This window comes from Drosophila eugracilis, unplaced genomic scaffold (assembly GCF_018153835.1).
Source record: "Drosophila eugracilis isolate 14026-0451.02 unplaced genomic scaffold, ASM1815383v1 contig_2154, whole genome shotgun sequence".
Lineage (NCBI taxonomy): Eukaryota > Metazoa > Arthropoda > Insecta > Diptera > Drosophilidae > Drosophila > Drosophila eugracilis.
The window spans coordinates 4730771-4744035 of NW_024573038.1; the positions used below are offsets into that span (position 1 = coordinate 4730771).

General features: G+C 42.3%; 4 protein-coding genes across 4 annotated transcripts; 1 reads left to right on the forward strand and 3 right to left on the reverse strand.

The window, feature by feature from the left end:
- Positions 1–34: 34 nt before the first annotated feature.
- LOC108114186 lies at positions 35–7446 on the reverse strand. Its single transcript, XM_017224995.2, has 6 exons — positions 7262–7446; positions 6876–7203; positions 3298–5391; positions 3038–3237; positions 2823–2960; positions 35–2760 (listed from the first exon to the last, which is right to left on the reverse strand). Exons 1-6 carry the CDS (start codon positions 7268–7270, stop codon positions 175–177), a joined length of 5355 nt encoding a protein of 1784 aa, XP_017080484.1. The 5' UTR covers positions 7271–7446; the 3' UTR covers positions 35–174.
- Positions 5414–6869, reverse strand: LOC108114191. Its single transcript, XM_017225002.1, has one exon. It carries the CDS (start codon positions 6347–6349, stop codon positions 5663–5665), a length of 687 nt encoding a protein of 228 aa, XP_017080491.1. The 5' UTR covers positions 6350–6869; the 3' UTR covers positions 5414–5662.
- A 330-nt stretch (positions 7447–7776) lies between the features above and the next one.
- On the forward strand, positions 7777–8249 carry LOC108114193 (transmembrane protein 258). Its single transcript, XM_017225004.1, has 2 exons — positions 7777–7880; positions 7944–8249. Exon 2 carries the CDS (start codon positions 7945–7947, stop codon positions 8179–8181), a length of 237 nt encoding a protein of 78 aa, XP_017080493.1. The 5' UTR covers positions 7777–7880; position 7944; the 3' UTR covers positions 8182–8249.
- On the reverse strand, positions 8231–10311 carry LOC108114192 (tumor susceptibility gene 101 protein). Its single transcript, XM_017225003.1, has 7 exons — positions 10115–10311; positions 9929–10013; positions 9797–9862; positions 9447–9722; positions 9126–9346; positions 8721–9067; positions 8231–8594 (listed from the first exon to the last, which is right to left on the reverse strand). Exons 1-7 carry the CDS (start codon positions 10157–10159, stop codon positions 8408–8410), a joined length of 1227 nt encoding a protein of 408 aa, XP_017080492.1. The 5' UTR covers positions 10160–10311; the 3' UTR covers positions 8231–8407.
- Between the last annotated feature and the right edge of the window lie 2954 nt (positions 10312–13265).

The following is a 13265-nucleotide window of genomic DNA, read 5'->3' on the forward strand; positions in this document are numbered from 1 at the left end:
CATTCCAACATTAAATAAAATGATAGAGTTGGTCTATTTTGAAAATAGTCAGTAATGTATTTATTCGGTTTTTGGGTAATATCTTTCAGATACCCATTGTGAAATCTGTTGGCATTTGTTAAACAAAACGAAAGTGACCCCCCTATGAAAAACCCCAAAGGCCGTGGCCAACCATCAGTTGCACAATAGAGAGTGCAGTCGAATAACGGCACGGTAGTCGTTGTGCGACAGCTGACCACGCTGTGATCGCTCAAGCACCCGGTTGAGGCGATGCACGGTGTCCACATTGGAGGTCATCTTGAAAAGATCGTCGAGGTACTTCAGCGATTCGCGTGACCAAAACATGGACGGTTTGTTCGCGTCCTTGTTGATGCTACCACGTTCGTTGTCCATCTCAGACAGCAAGCGGGCGCACTCCGGATTGAGAGCCTGGCGCAGCTGCAGATCGGCTCGGGATCGTTGCTCGGGATTGTTAAAGGGCATCTGTTTGATCTGAGGACGTCGAAATTGCTGTTGCTGGTTGTTTTGTTGCTGCTGTTGCAGACTTTGCTGCTGATTTTGCTGATGCGTACGTTGCTGCTGTTGTCTCTGGTGTTGCAACCGCTGATTGTTTTGCTGTTGCTGTGACAATCGTTGCTGATTCTGATGCTGTTGCTGTAAGCGTTCCTGTTGGTTTTGTTGCAAACGATGCTGGTTCTGCTGCTGTTGCTGTAAGCGTTCCTGTTGGTTTTGTTGAAAACGATGCTGGTTCTGCTGCTGTTGCTGTAAGCGTTCCTGTTGGTTTTGTTGCAAACGATGCTGGTTCTGCTGCTGTTGCAGTCGTTGCTGTTGCAAACGCTGCTGATTCTGCTGTTGTTGATTTTGTTGTTGTTGTTGCAACCGTTGCTGTTGGTTTTGTTGTTGCTGTTGCACACGTAGCTGATGCTGCTGTTGTTGATTCTGTTGCTGCTGCGCCTGTTGTTGCTGTTGCTGTTGCCCCTGACCCTGACGCTGTTTTTTCTTCAACATTTTCGGAGGTGGTGGAGGAGCCATATGCTGCCATTCCGGCGGTGAAGGAGTTGGCGAAGGGGGCCGTTTAGTTGGTGACTGAGGCTGGCTCTGGGTTTTCGTTGGCTGCAATCCCAGAAGCAAGGGGTCAATGTGCATCGAGGGCAGACGATTCTTCTGACCCAGACGCGCATAGCTGGTAAGTAAAGAATCGTAATTCGGATGTGGATAGGCGGTGAAAATCATGCGCCAATGCTCCTCTATTTCGTTGCGCATTTCTGGCGTGGCGTTATCATCCGGCGAGAAGTCATCGATTAGGCGACGCAACAAAACCAGCAACTGATCAAGATGGGACTTGCCATTTACTAGTCCCGCCTGGCCAACTAATATCATATTAAGATTTCGACGCCTTTTTTCTGCCATTTTAAAGCCATTTCTTGTATTCAACGCCTCTAGCTCCTTGATGCGCATATAGTGGTTCTTGGCTTTGCCCAGATTGCTGCTTAGACTATTGATCCCATCTCGCATAAAGCGGATAAGCACATCGATCCGTTTTGGTGGTTTCTGGCTCTGGAACTCAATGCTCTTGCGCTTAACCTCCTGGTTTCTATGCAACAGTTTTAATTGCAGTTCTTCCTGGTTCTTTTTTAAGCCATAAATGACCAGCACATACCCATATTCCTTGAAGTCCATGCGTACAGTTACTTGGCACTGTTTGGCGGCCGTTGCCAGGAAATCCCAGCCCTCGGGACTGAAAAGGTACTCGGATTGGTCGCGCGCCATGATAATCTTGCCCTCACTTGGCATATCGGGAAGGTCATCACTGGAGTCCGGCTGAGGATCCTTGTCACTACGACGGCCACCGTTGCTGGAGTTGATACACATGGAAATTCCCTGAACGTTGGAGGAGAGTTCAAACTCGTCATCCAAAGTTGAACTTAGGGGTATAACATCGGGCAGATTAGACAGGGAATTGTTTTGCTGAGGTTTCTCACTTGTTGTCGAGCTGGGCACATCAAAGTGTTCAGAAAAACTGTAATTCGAATCCGAGTCTATCTCATGGGGTGTCACTGCCGGCTTCGTATTGTCGGTCTCGAATGAGGTATGAAAATTGGAAGTGATCTCTTCACCCTGAATGGAAACCGACGAATCTTCCTTATTAGGCGGGTCTGTAGGTTTCTTGTTATCAACTTGCACCTCTTTAGATATATCTTCTCTAGGTTCCTTCTCATTTAGCAGAGGTTTATCAGGTTGCTTCTCCTTCGGCTGTATCTCTTTTGGTTCCAAATCAACAATTTCTTGCACAACAGGCTGCTTATTTGGCTTCGTAAGCGATTTCCTAGACGCCTCGGTGGAGGCGTCCCCTTGAGCTGCCTTAACTTGGGCATTGGGCACATAGTCATTGGTAAAAAACTTCTTTGGAATTTCCGCCAAAGCAGTAGTTGACTTCCTTTTGATTGGTTGTGATGTAGCCAAGTTTACATGGATAAGAAACTTTGAATAGTAACTATTTTTGGGCATATTCGGACTATCCCATTTAAAGTGAAAGGGAGTTTCGATGGTAAAGAAACTGGACAAATCACCAAGGTATCCTATGGGTCCACCCCGATTCTGGTAAATCTTTTGATGCGACACAATATGGCTAGTATAGTTATTGGCACGAAAGTCACCAAGCCGTTGTCGGCAATTCTCGAAAAGATGTCGTCCGGCGCAGTAGCTGCACTGTACGTTCCTGTAATGCACCCTGCTATCCAGTTCCACGTTGGATCGAGTCTGCCGATAACCAAATATAATATTTTTTTTGTTTGCTATATGGAATTTAAATTTATTTTTACCGTAGAGTGATAGCGTCGCCATTTATCTGGGCAGTGATCCTGGCCGTGACCCCTCATCTTACACAACTGGCATACCAGGCGGCTGTGAAAGGAGCACTTGTTGCACTGTTGCACGTAAATCGCCTGCTTTGACCCGCACTAAAAACGTATAAAAAATGATTTATTAAAAATTAATATAGATATTAATATTTGGCTATGCTATATTCATGACCTACCCCAAAACATATAGCATTGGGACAGCGAGGTTCGGCATGCCCCACGGTGCCGCATATAGCGCAAACGAGTGGCTTACGGGGACGCGGGCACTTGGACCGCACGTGACCCATCTCAAAGCAGTTCGTGCACTTGGAGTGGGAGCGGGGTCTTACTACCGGATATCTATCTGCATTGTTGAGCCTCCAGTCTTGGCGATGTCCTACGATAACAATGGTTTAATAAATGCACACCTCATTTCCATCTCAGTTTTAGTACTCACCATTCATTCTTTTTTGCAGCTTATGCACAGAGAAGTTTTCTCCATTCCAGCTGTCGTTGTAAAAGCGGCACATCTCCTCGTTCCAGCCAATGAGTTCCCCACTCTTGGGCAGACTGTCGTCATTTAGAGTCGACAAGTTGTGTTCCACTTTGATAGCCGGGTCCTCCATCGTCACTTCTACATCGTTTTTATCCAGATCCGCCTCTTCAAGTTCATGGGAGACCTCTACATCCTCCTCCGATCGTACCGTTGTATCTGCGGTTTTATCTAGGGAATCTTCTTCATCAGATAAGTATCCACTGGCATCCATTTGTTCTTCATCCACAGATTTTCGGGCTTGGGCATCAATGCGCTCAAATACCGCCGTTAAGCGATCTGATATTGAATCGTGGGGTTCTGCTTCTGCTTGGCAATCTGCTTCGGAATCTAAAGACACGCTGTTCACAGCATCAGCAGTAGTTTCTTGTAACTGATCTCTATCTTGCCTTTCCTTCTGATTAAGCAATCGTTCAGCAATATCCCTAGCACTGGGCAGTTCGTCCTCGGAAGTGGGCTCAGAACTACCTTCCTGACTCGCAGAAACCCTTTGCTTTTGGATGCGTGAAGCCTTCTTCGGCATTTCATCCGAGTTTTGTCTAGCGCTGATTCTGCGGATTTTACGCTTGCATCGCTCTACTGCCATGCCACGGGATATACCAGGAACTCCAGTAGAATGAACTCCATCGTCACTGTCTGTATCATCCACTCCATCCTCGTTGTTTGCGTCCGACTGACTGTGATTGTTAGTTGAACAGGAGCGTTTGCGCAGACGCTTAGTCTTTTGCACGCTAGCCTCCACAACCTCCACTGACGAGCAGTCTGATGGAGAGTCTATGCTGCGTATGATAGTTGGTACGACCTTGCTCTTGGCTTTCGAGTAGATGCCGCTCTCAGTGAGATCAGATTCACTCTCGTAAACGTCTAAAGCCCGAAATTGCTGTTCATCCACACGAAAGTTCTGCTTAATCTGCTCCAGACGCGAAGGTGGCACAAATTCGTATTCCGAGGACGAATCAACAGTGGGATTTCGTTCATGATCTTGAGGTGTTTCTTCCAAAGCCTCTTTATCTTGGCCTTCTTGACCGATTGTTTCCCTTATCGCCTTTTCTGTCAGCACAAGGAGATCATCATCATTGGCATCTTCACGTTCTGCCAAAAAGCGGCTGGTATCCTTCTGTACTATAAAGTCATCACTGGACATAACGGAACAGCAAGGCGAATGCATAGATGGTGTGATACTGCCAGTTACGACTGCCGTCGCCTCCGGTTCAGAGGTACAAGTCGAACCAATCCTCATGTCCGAAGCATCCATAGCATTCTCCTCGTAAAACAGTTCAGATGGTGTAGTAGTATGCTCTCCATCGCTTGTATCCAAATCGATGATAGGTTCTGGGGGCAAAGGGACGTGCACCACATCGTCGTTGGAGGATAGGCTGCTCTCTGCAAGATCGACAAAGTCAATCGGTGAAGATTGACCCTTTCGTTGCTTTTTATTCAACTGTGCTTGCTTAGATTTCTGTTTTTTGCCTTCTAGCCGCTGCATCAGCTCCAACTTGCGATTGGCCTTGCCAAAAGGTCCAGGTCCTTGATGCTGCTGTTGTTTGTTCTGTTGTTTCTTCTTCTGCTGTTTGTTTTGCTGTTGCTGCTGCCCCTTTTGATGCGGTTTACTCTCCCTTTTGGGTGAACAATTCGGTGGGATAGCAACAAGGAGCCTCTGGTCCAAACGTTCTTCTTCGTAGGCTTCATAGTTGACTTTGGTGGGTGTGGTAGCCTGCGGTTTTGGTTTTTGTACTACTGGCGACTGCTTCGGATTTTGTTGCTGCTTTGGCTTCTGATTTTGTTGCTGTCTCTGTTGTGAATTTTGCTGCTTCTTAAGCTCCTGATGGTTGGGTTCATGAATTTGCTGCTCTTTTAGCTGTTGATTTTGCTGAAGTACTAAAGACTGCTTTACTGGTTTTGGTTGGTTAGGTATTTCTTTTTTTTGTGTCACCGATGGGCTTTTATCGTTTGGTCTTTCAATATCCTTTGGTGGTACCGGGGCTAAAGGTTCATCATCTAAAAGCACAAAATAATTTAGTTTCCGTTTTTCAAAATCTTTAATATAACCAATAAATATTCTCTAATTAACAAATTCATTTTCTTAAAGGTACAGTAAAATTCTTTATACTTATCGTGTTTTAGATTCAATATATAAGGAGTTTATAATGATTTCTTTTTGGTAACCAAATAGAAGTCCTTTTTAAAAAGGCTCAACTACACTGTTCGCTTATCATTGCAAGCCCTTAAACCAATTACGAAAGCAGTTTTTTAATTTTGGGTACAATTTTTAATACCATGGTGGGTTTAGCATATGGCTTAAACGGGCGTTGGACATGTCTTCCCCCTTTACGTCGTTTAGCTTGTAACCTTCGAGTGCTAGATCCGATAATTGTGATTCGCTAATGTGAAAGAGGACAAAGGCTTCCGCCAACAGATCAGATCGATTAGGCCACAGTAGGATTCGCACAGCAGTGCGAAACTCATCGATTGCACCCCTTATTAGTTGCTGAGCTTCGGACAGGTTTGTGTTTGGCATCACAATCCTCTGGCCCAATTCAGAAAGCTTGGTCTGCACTTTGAGGGCCTGCTCCAATTTCCTGACCAATCGTATAAACACAAACCTACGGTAACGTTCTTCAAAATGCTGCCGCGGCATATCGTACTGACTCATTTTACGACGAATCAGGGTGGAAAAAATAAAGCCATCCACACAGGATCCCAGCACACTCACAGTGGCCATAAGTACGATCCCGGAAAGTATGTATTCCATGAGCCTCTTATCCAGCTCCTCGCACCAGAAGTACAAGTCCCGACCATGGCGAACCAGTTGGTAATGGAGCAGGCACAGAATGCAGACCAGGTTGAGTGTGGCCAGAGCCAAAGTGCAATGGTTGAAGTTACCCAACCGCCTGTTAAGTACTTGCAGGCCACACCTGCCTAGATTCAGGAATCGGATAAGAACGCAGGTCATCATTGGGAAATTATTGAGAATTTTGAAGGCACACCAACGAAACAGGTTTTGAAAATTTAGTGTCCAAAAGCAAGGCTGATTCCCATTGAATGGAGTTAGTTTAGGCAGGGGTTATGGTCAGGGATCCACAAATCTTCCTGAAGCAACTCAAATATCTCACCAACAAAATTAGTGATAAATATCGCTTTATCAATGTTATTGTTATGTTATAATTATATTTGGGCAATTTAATTTTGAAAAATGTTACGTTTTAATATCATTTTAAAATAAAGTTTCTTTTAGTTTTTTTTTCATAAAAAAAGAATTAGTTTATGACTATAACGTACTAGAGATAACTTAACAATAATTATAGGAATTATGAATAATTATAGGAATATAAACTAAAATTGTCGTATGTCAAAACATATATATAAATTATATATTCATCACGATAAAAATCACGTAATATTGGAAATTATTGAAATGAAATTTTTGTTAATCTTTACTATATATTTACACTACACCACTATCACCACTGATTGCCACTCACCTGGGATTGTTTTGTTTGTGGTCGCCTGCTGTTTGTCCGCCTGCATCACCTGCCCCTCAGCGCCTGCTCCCTCTGCCCAATAGCGTGGCCTCTGCTTATGACCCGCATTTTTGTTGTTCACTACTCGTGTTCCGCTGACAAAACGCTGGCCAGGATTTTGATGTTTCTGTTGTGTTGGCGGTGGCATGCTCTTGGTATCCTGGTCAGTAGGTGACTCCATCGCAGGCTGATCCGCGGCAGTGTGTTCGCCAGTTCCATCGCTGTAGTGGATTGAGGCATATAGGATCGATTCTAGCTCATTCAGCCTTTCGCTGTCCATCTCCTCAAGCTGCAGATAACGGGACATGACATGGGGTCAATAATCAAGTATTAAGGCCAACACTCACATCACTCATATTGCGCGTCTTTGTTTTCCTTTCCCTTTGATTTATTTTTCTTGCGCATTGATAAAAGTAATATAAAGAAAAGAGAGCACGTTGATGGCAGTGATGGGAAATCTGAGAAGAGAAGGACAATTGAAGCAGCAATATCGGTCTATCGGCTTATGTGACTATCGAATAAAAAAATTACCTAGTCGCTAAAAATATATCATAAAAAAATATATTATAACTGTAATGCGAAATAAAAACTTATTAAAGCGTAGGCATGTAATATCATCAGAAATTTTAATTAATTTAATTTGCAGCTATAAATAACTAAAAAGTTGTACAATAATGGTTATTACTTTTCAAGGGATGTAATTTTAAAACTGAACCAATACATAATAACATCACAGCTATTTGTAAATAAAAATTAACATAAAAAAAAAAAAAATAATTAAATAATAAATTATGCATCGCACGTTATCTTAATAAAGATTAAATTCTTTCTTCCTACTAAATCGATAGTTCTAATATTACTATCGATATTATGGGTGCCAACCAATGCCGATTACTAGAGGAGCAACCCTAGCTGCCGGGCCACGTACAATTTGCTACAAAAAATAACAAGAAGCTAAAAAACAATGTAAGTGTGTCTCAATTGTGTTAAATGAATATTTTAATATACTTTAATACCATAATTTGACAGTATGGACGTGATGCAGCGCTACGTTTCGCCCGTTAACCCGGCCGTTTTCCCCCACCTCGCCACTGTGCTCCTGGTCATCGGTACCTTCTTCACCGCCTGGTTCTTCATCTTTGTGGTGTCCCGCAAAAGTTCCAAAGAGAGCACTTTGATCAAGGAACTCCTGATCAGTCTATGCGCATCAATATTTCTCGGATTTGGCATCGTGTTCCTGCTTTTAACCGTCGGTATTTACGTATGAGATATAATAGGCAAAGACCATTCCGTATAGAAATAAACTACAGATGTGATCGTGGGCGTGAACGTAAATGAAGCCTTCTTTTAATTAAGGTTTATTGTAATTTCATTTTCAAAGATTCAATTTGCGCTTAAAACAATATCGAATATATATTCTCCTAACATATAAATCGTCTACACGTGCACACACTCCGTCGAATAAGAAATCAACATTTGAAATCATGACTGTTCTATCCGGCCAGTCCGGCCTTTTGTCGGCACTTTTGCATGGTGGCCCGCAGAATAAACTGTTTTCGGGAAAGTTGGCGCACATGCTTGAGGAAGGTTTCCAGGTCGATGACGCCTCCACGGAGCCCTTCACCCAGGTAATAGATGGCATCTTCGGTGGCTGCCTCGTCAGCATAGGCATTGAGTAATCTATGGAAAAATAAGCGGTTAAAAATTAAAATAATTTGAGACAAGATATATATATATACTAAGAATGTAAGCCCCAGAAAACCCTTCGAATAATAGGTATAGCTGCCTCCCAAAGTAACAACTTACTGTCGGTATAGGGGCGCTGTGGTAGTCACCGCCTCGTCAGGGTCAATGGCCTCAGCGCTCTCCAGTGTTTCAATGCTTTTTTCCAGCTCCTGTTCCTTGTCTTTCAAAACACTGATATTCTTCTGCAGATCAACCTGTTCACGTTCAAGACGTGATATGATGGCATCGATCTTGGCACTTCCCTCGACCAGCTCCTGCTTGGTGCGATTGAGCGTCTCGATCTCGGCATGATACTGATTGACTTTCTCTTGGATGCGACGACGCAGCTTGTCCTCCACAGCGCTGATAAGTGATGCTTTTATGTGTTCCTCGGTAATAGTTCCCGTGGAGCTAGGATTAGAAGGGTTCTAAAGGGAAAGATATTTATTGTAACAAGTTTTTTAATAATAGACATGTAAGACTTACATATACTGCTGCTGGTGAATAGCCACCGCCCGCTGGCTGTGGAAAATTCATGTAGGGCGGATAGCCGGATGGCCCAGCTGGACCAGCGCCGGCCGGTGGATACGGGCCGAAATTGGAGCCGGTTGGATACGGCGGAAAGGTGCTGCCACCGGCTCCGCCAGCTGTGGGATAAGGCAAAAAAGAATTGCTGCCACCGGGACCTCCTGGCTGAGGCATATAGGCTGGAATTATGATAAATATTTCAGGAAGTAAATATTACTAATTAAATTGTGTTAAGTACAAGCAATGTGGTTTTCGACAAGAATAAAAACCCTCACTCACAGTTTGTGGGATATGGCGCAGCGATTTGCTCCTTGGGCTTTGAGTACACCGGCGGATGATCTCCAAAGGTGACGATCATCACCTGAATGAGCGACAGAAGGTCGGAGCTGTGCGGCTGCCAGTCGTGAAGATAGGGCAGATAGACCTTTCCATTGTGATCCACATACATGGAGACCTTTATCTGCATGGTGGGCGTGGGCTTGACAAAGCACATGGGTGCATTCTGCGGATGAGTGTCCATTAACCATATACAAATGGGAATGTAGTAGGTGTTATCTGATGATAGCAAAAGGGAATACATTTTCATTATCATGCATTATCAATAGGGTTTTATAATATAGTGAATTTACTTTTGTAAACCACGGGAATAGTGCCCTGGATGGTGAACAATTCCTTGGAGCTGCCATCGTTGAATACTAAAAGCAAAAGTAAATAATTAATTATAATATATGGATGGGATGCTCTTATCAGCTGATTCTTACCGAATCGCTGCAGGTCGTAGGTCAGGCTGCGATACGATGTGACCACATCAACCACATCCTTCTTGGTGGCACCCACATATTTATACTAAAATTAATTCCATTATAATCGTTAATTGCGTTGCGTGCAAAAGAAAGGAAAACATGAAATCCCAGAGAATGGGAGGATGACTCATGGACGGGCCTTACCTTTGATAGATACTTAGTTATTTGAGTCTCCTCAACCGCGGGCATTATGCTTGGCAAACCAGATCTGCTTCAACCGAAATTCAGCCCAAAATTTATCTTGAATTTTGACCCTTTTTCGTTAGGTTTACAGGGAATTCGTTGAATGAAAACAAAAAGATAGTATCGAATGTGAAGTAAAGTGTGCCCGCTACTTTTCCCTGAAAAAACCCTAATGCGTCGCAGGTGTGTAGTGTTCCGAAGAACTGCCAAATGGTCACACTTGACTAAAATTTATGTTGGGAAATCGTTTTTTTTTTGTTTTTCCCCGGTTTTTAAACTTTAAATGTGGTAAAAAAAATTATACTCCCTTACTTAAACCTTGCAAGAAGTAATATAAGAAGCAATTCCATTTTGTTATTATTTATTTTAATGACCAATGATGCCAAAGCGTTTGTTTGGCTTGTTATCGGCGCAATCCGTTTAAAATTTGTTTAAAGTTCAAAACCAACTAAATGGAAGAAACATTTCATATTACTAAAATTCTAACAAAATTGAAAATAAATCTTTTTAATTATTCACTTATTTTCCCTTTGATAATCAGTTTTCGGTAAACTTAAAGAAAATGATTTCTTTCTTTTAAAAGTCAAAAATAACTATTCTGCAATAAATTTCTATTAGGATGAAATTTACCTAGAACATTTAACTTTATTATACAGTTGAGAGGTTTGTGTGAGATTATCTTTATAACCAATGTAAACCCAAATCCAATGCCTTCCAATGATCTGAACAATTACGAGTTTAGAGCTCTAAATTCTTTGCTTAATTCCAGTTGCCTGTGCTGATTTTAATTAACCAAATCTTGTACAGATCGAAGCCTCCGGGCTATCTGTACAACAATTAAGCCAAAAACGTGCCAATTACCGACCGATCAGCTTATCTCTGCAAAGTAAATCCATGTACCGACCCAATGCTCCACTCGTTAAGCCCAATTGTGGGCAGAAATTGGCGAGAGTCGTTAAACTTTTTCGAGGCACTTTGTCGCGATTTTCAATTCCGTTGCTGATTTCGCTTTGACAGTAATTACTTCCAATGTCTCAAGTTCGCGCACATAAAATTTCGATTCCGAGGAAGGTCAGGTCTAATGCCTTTTGTTACTGTTTGCTTAGCTGATTGATTTCTGGCCGAAGCGCAATCAATGAACAAGTACAGTAGCCAAAATGATGCCCTATCATTAAGGGTAGATCACCAATGGCATTGCTGGGATATTGGATTTCTTGCTGGTGGTTATTTATTCAACAGTTTATTATTATTCATCATTTTATTTGATATTTTAATGAAGTTAAGTTTATCTAATGACAGGATAAACTTAAAGTTTATTTTACAAAAACTAGGTCCTAGACTTTTGCAATAAGAAACTAAGTTGGTAAGACTTTTTAAATCTTAAAAACTAATGTAAGTTAATTCAATTTTTACAGCGATATAGATTTTAATAGCTAGCAGATTGATAACCTTATAAATAGACTGGGTATAGCTGCTTCGGTTGGCTGGACATTTTGGTGGAATGGCAAGTGCTTTTGGGCAATTGGCTTCTTGTGCGTTTCGCCTTCGGCCAAATACAAATTGTTGGCCATGTGTACTTGAACTCGGTTGAAGAGCTCGGCTGAAGTTCAAATCAGAAGTGAATACACATAAATCACTTTTGGGCACACTCTGGCTGGCTGACTGCCGATTACTCATACGCCTCGTGGTCGCTTTTAATTAGCCAACACGATTCTTATCACTATTGGCCACAGCTACTGCGGGAAACCAACTTTGGAAATGCACTGGAAAACTGCAAATTATGAAATGCGATTCTGACATTGTAATTATTTCGACATTATTTATGTCGAACCACCACTGTTACTAATGAATTAAAAAAGTTCTTCAATTTTCTAATGTATTTCGGAGATTTTTTTCTTCAAATAAAACTAAAATAAAATTTAGAAATTATCGAAATATTTTTCTGTGTGGCCGTGTAATTGCCTGCTTTTGTAAACTTGATTTTCTCAACCGCGTTGACCTCCGGCCAGCTGTGTGCTTCTTCTGCTGCCACCGCGATAATGATAATCATCGTAATAATCGCGTTCCCGGGGTCTTTGTGTGCGACGTTGATTCTCTCTTTTGGCTGTGAAATCTTCTAGCCCATGTCCCAAGGCCAACCAAATTACAACAAAGCTCTGGGCAGCGGCAATTGAGTTCATTATCATAATAACCCATTGACCAACTAACTGTTGTAAGTTTGTTTTTTTGCCGTAACCAATAGTTCTTGATTCGCCCGGTAGGTCTCATTTGTTGAACTCCACTCAGAATTCAGAACTGAGAATCGAAAGTAGTAAGTGATATATGCGACAAGATGGGGACCACCCACGGATTCCCCAATCGAACGTTTGAATCTCGTTCAGAAGTCATCAATTTTGTCATCCGAATCTCGCAGCTCGATTAATCACTTCACGCCTGCCAATGACTTTTAATGAGCCGCCGTGCGGGCAATAAATTTAATTAAAACAATTTCAGCACTTTGAGGCCGAGTACTTGACCCAAACAGATGATCCGGCTTGATGTTCTAGCCAGCCAGATGAATCCGTTTCGGCATAATGGAATTGGCCAAAAGCGGAAGTGGGCAGGCAAAGCCCAGCTAATTGGCTACCATTATGTCTTTACATTTTATAAATGGCAAATCTTCACTCTGAATAGAGACTTATTTTCGGAGTACTTATTGCGCGGAGTTCTAAAAATAAAGTCTAATGAGCACCGCCGGGCAAACACAATAATTGACTAAAAATAAATGCCAATGAAAGGAACTAATGAAATTAATCTGTCAGATGATTTCTGTGATTAAGAGACCGCAAAAGAGATTCCATGGAGAAAAGGCAAAATTCCCCGCAGAATTCCCAGGAACATCATCATCAGCCATTAAACTCATATGGTCCATTCATCCGCTCCAGTGACCTCTTCCAAGAAGGCGGAAAAACGAGTTGCCAATTGAATATCCACCGTAATGCTATTTAATGTTTTTTATTGTGCCATAAAAACAATAAACCATTTGAACAAAAGCCCAGGGCAAGAATCAATAATACACCTGATGCTGCCATGACATGCTATATATGTATATACTCGTATATAGCTAACCATA

Bases quoted from the DNA above. Each gene is read 5' to 3' on its own strand.
- LOC108114191 (XM_017225002.1), bottom strand. From the start codon at position 6,349: ATGATGACCTGCGTTCTTATCCGATTCCTGAATCTAGGCAGGTGTGGC.
- LOC108114186 (XM_017224995.2), bottom strand. The intron at 3,238-3,297 runs GTGAGTACTAAA...TTGTTATCGTAG, and splicing joins GCTGCAAAAAAGAATGAATG to GACATCGCCAAGACTGGAGG. The intron at 2,961-3,037 runs GTAGGTCATGAA...ATACGTTTTTAG, and splicing joins CCAATGCTATATGTTTTGGG to TGCGGGTCAAAGCAGGCGAT.
- LOC108114193 (XM_017225004.1), top strand. From the start codon at position 7,945: ATGGACGTGATGCAGCGCTACGTTTCGCCCGTTAACCCGGCCGTTTTC.
- LOC108114192 (XM_017225003.1), bottom strand. From the start codon at position 10,159: ATGCCCGCGGTTGAGGAGACTCAAATAACTAAGTATCTATCAAAG. The intron at 10,014-10,114 runs GTAAGGCCCGTC...AATTAATTTTAG, and splicing joins TAACTAAGTATCTATCAAAG to TATAAATATGTGGGTGCCAC. The intron at 9,863-9,928 runs GTAAGAATCAGC...TTTTGCTTTTAG, and splicing joins CTACGACCTGCAGCGATTCG to TATTCAACGATGGCAGCTCC.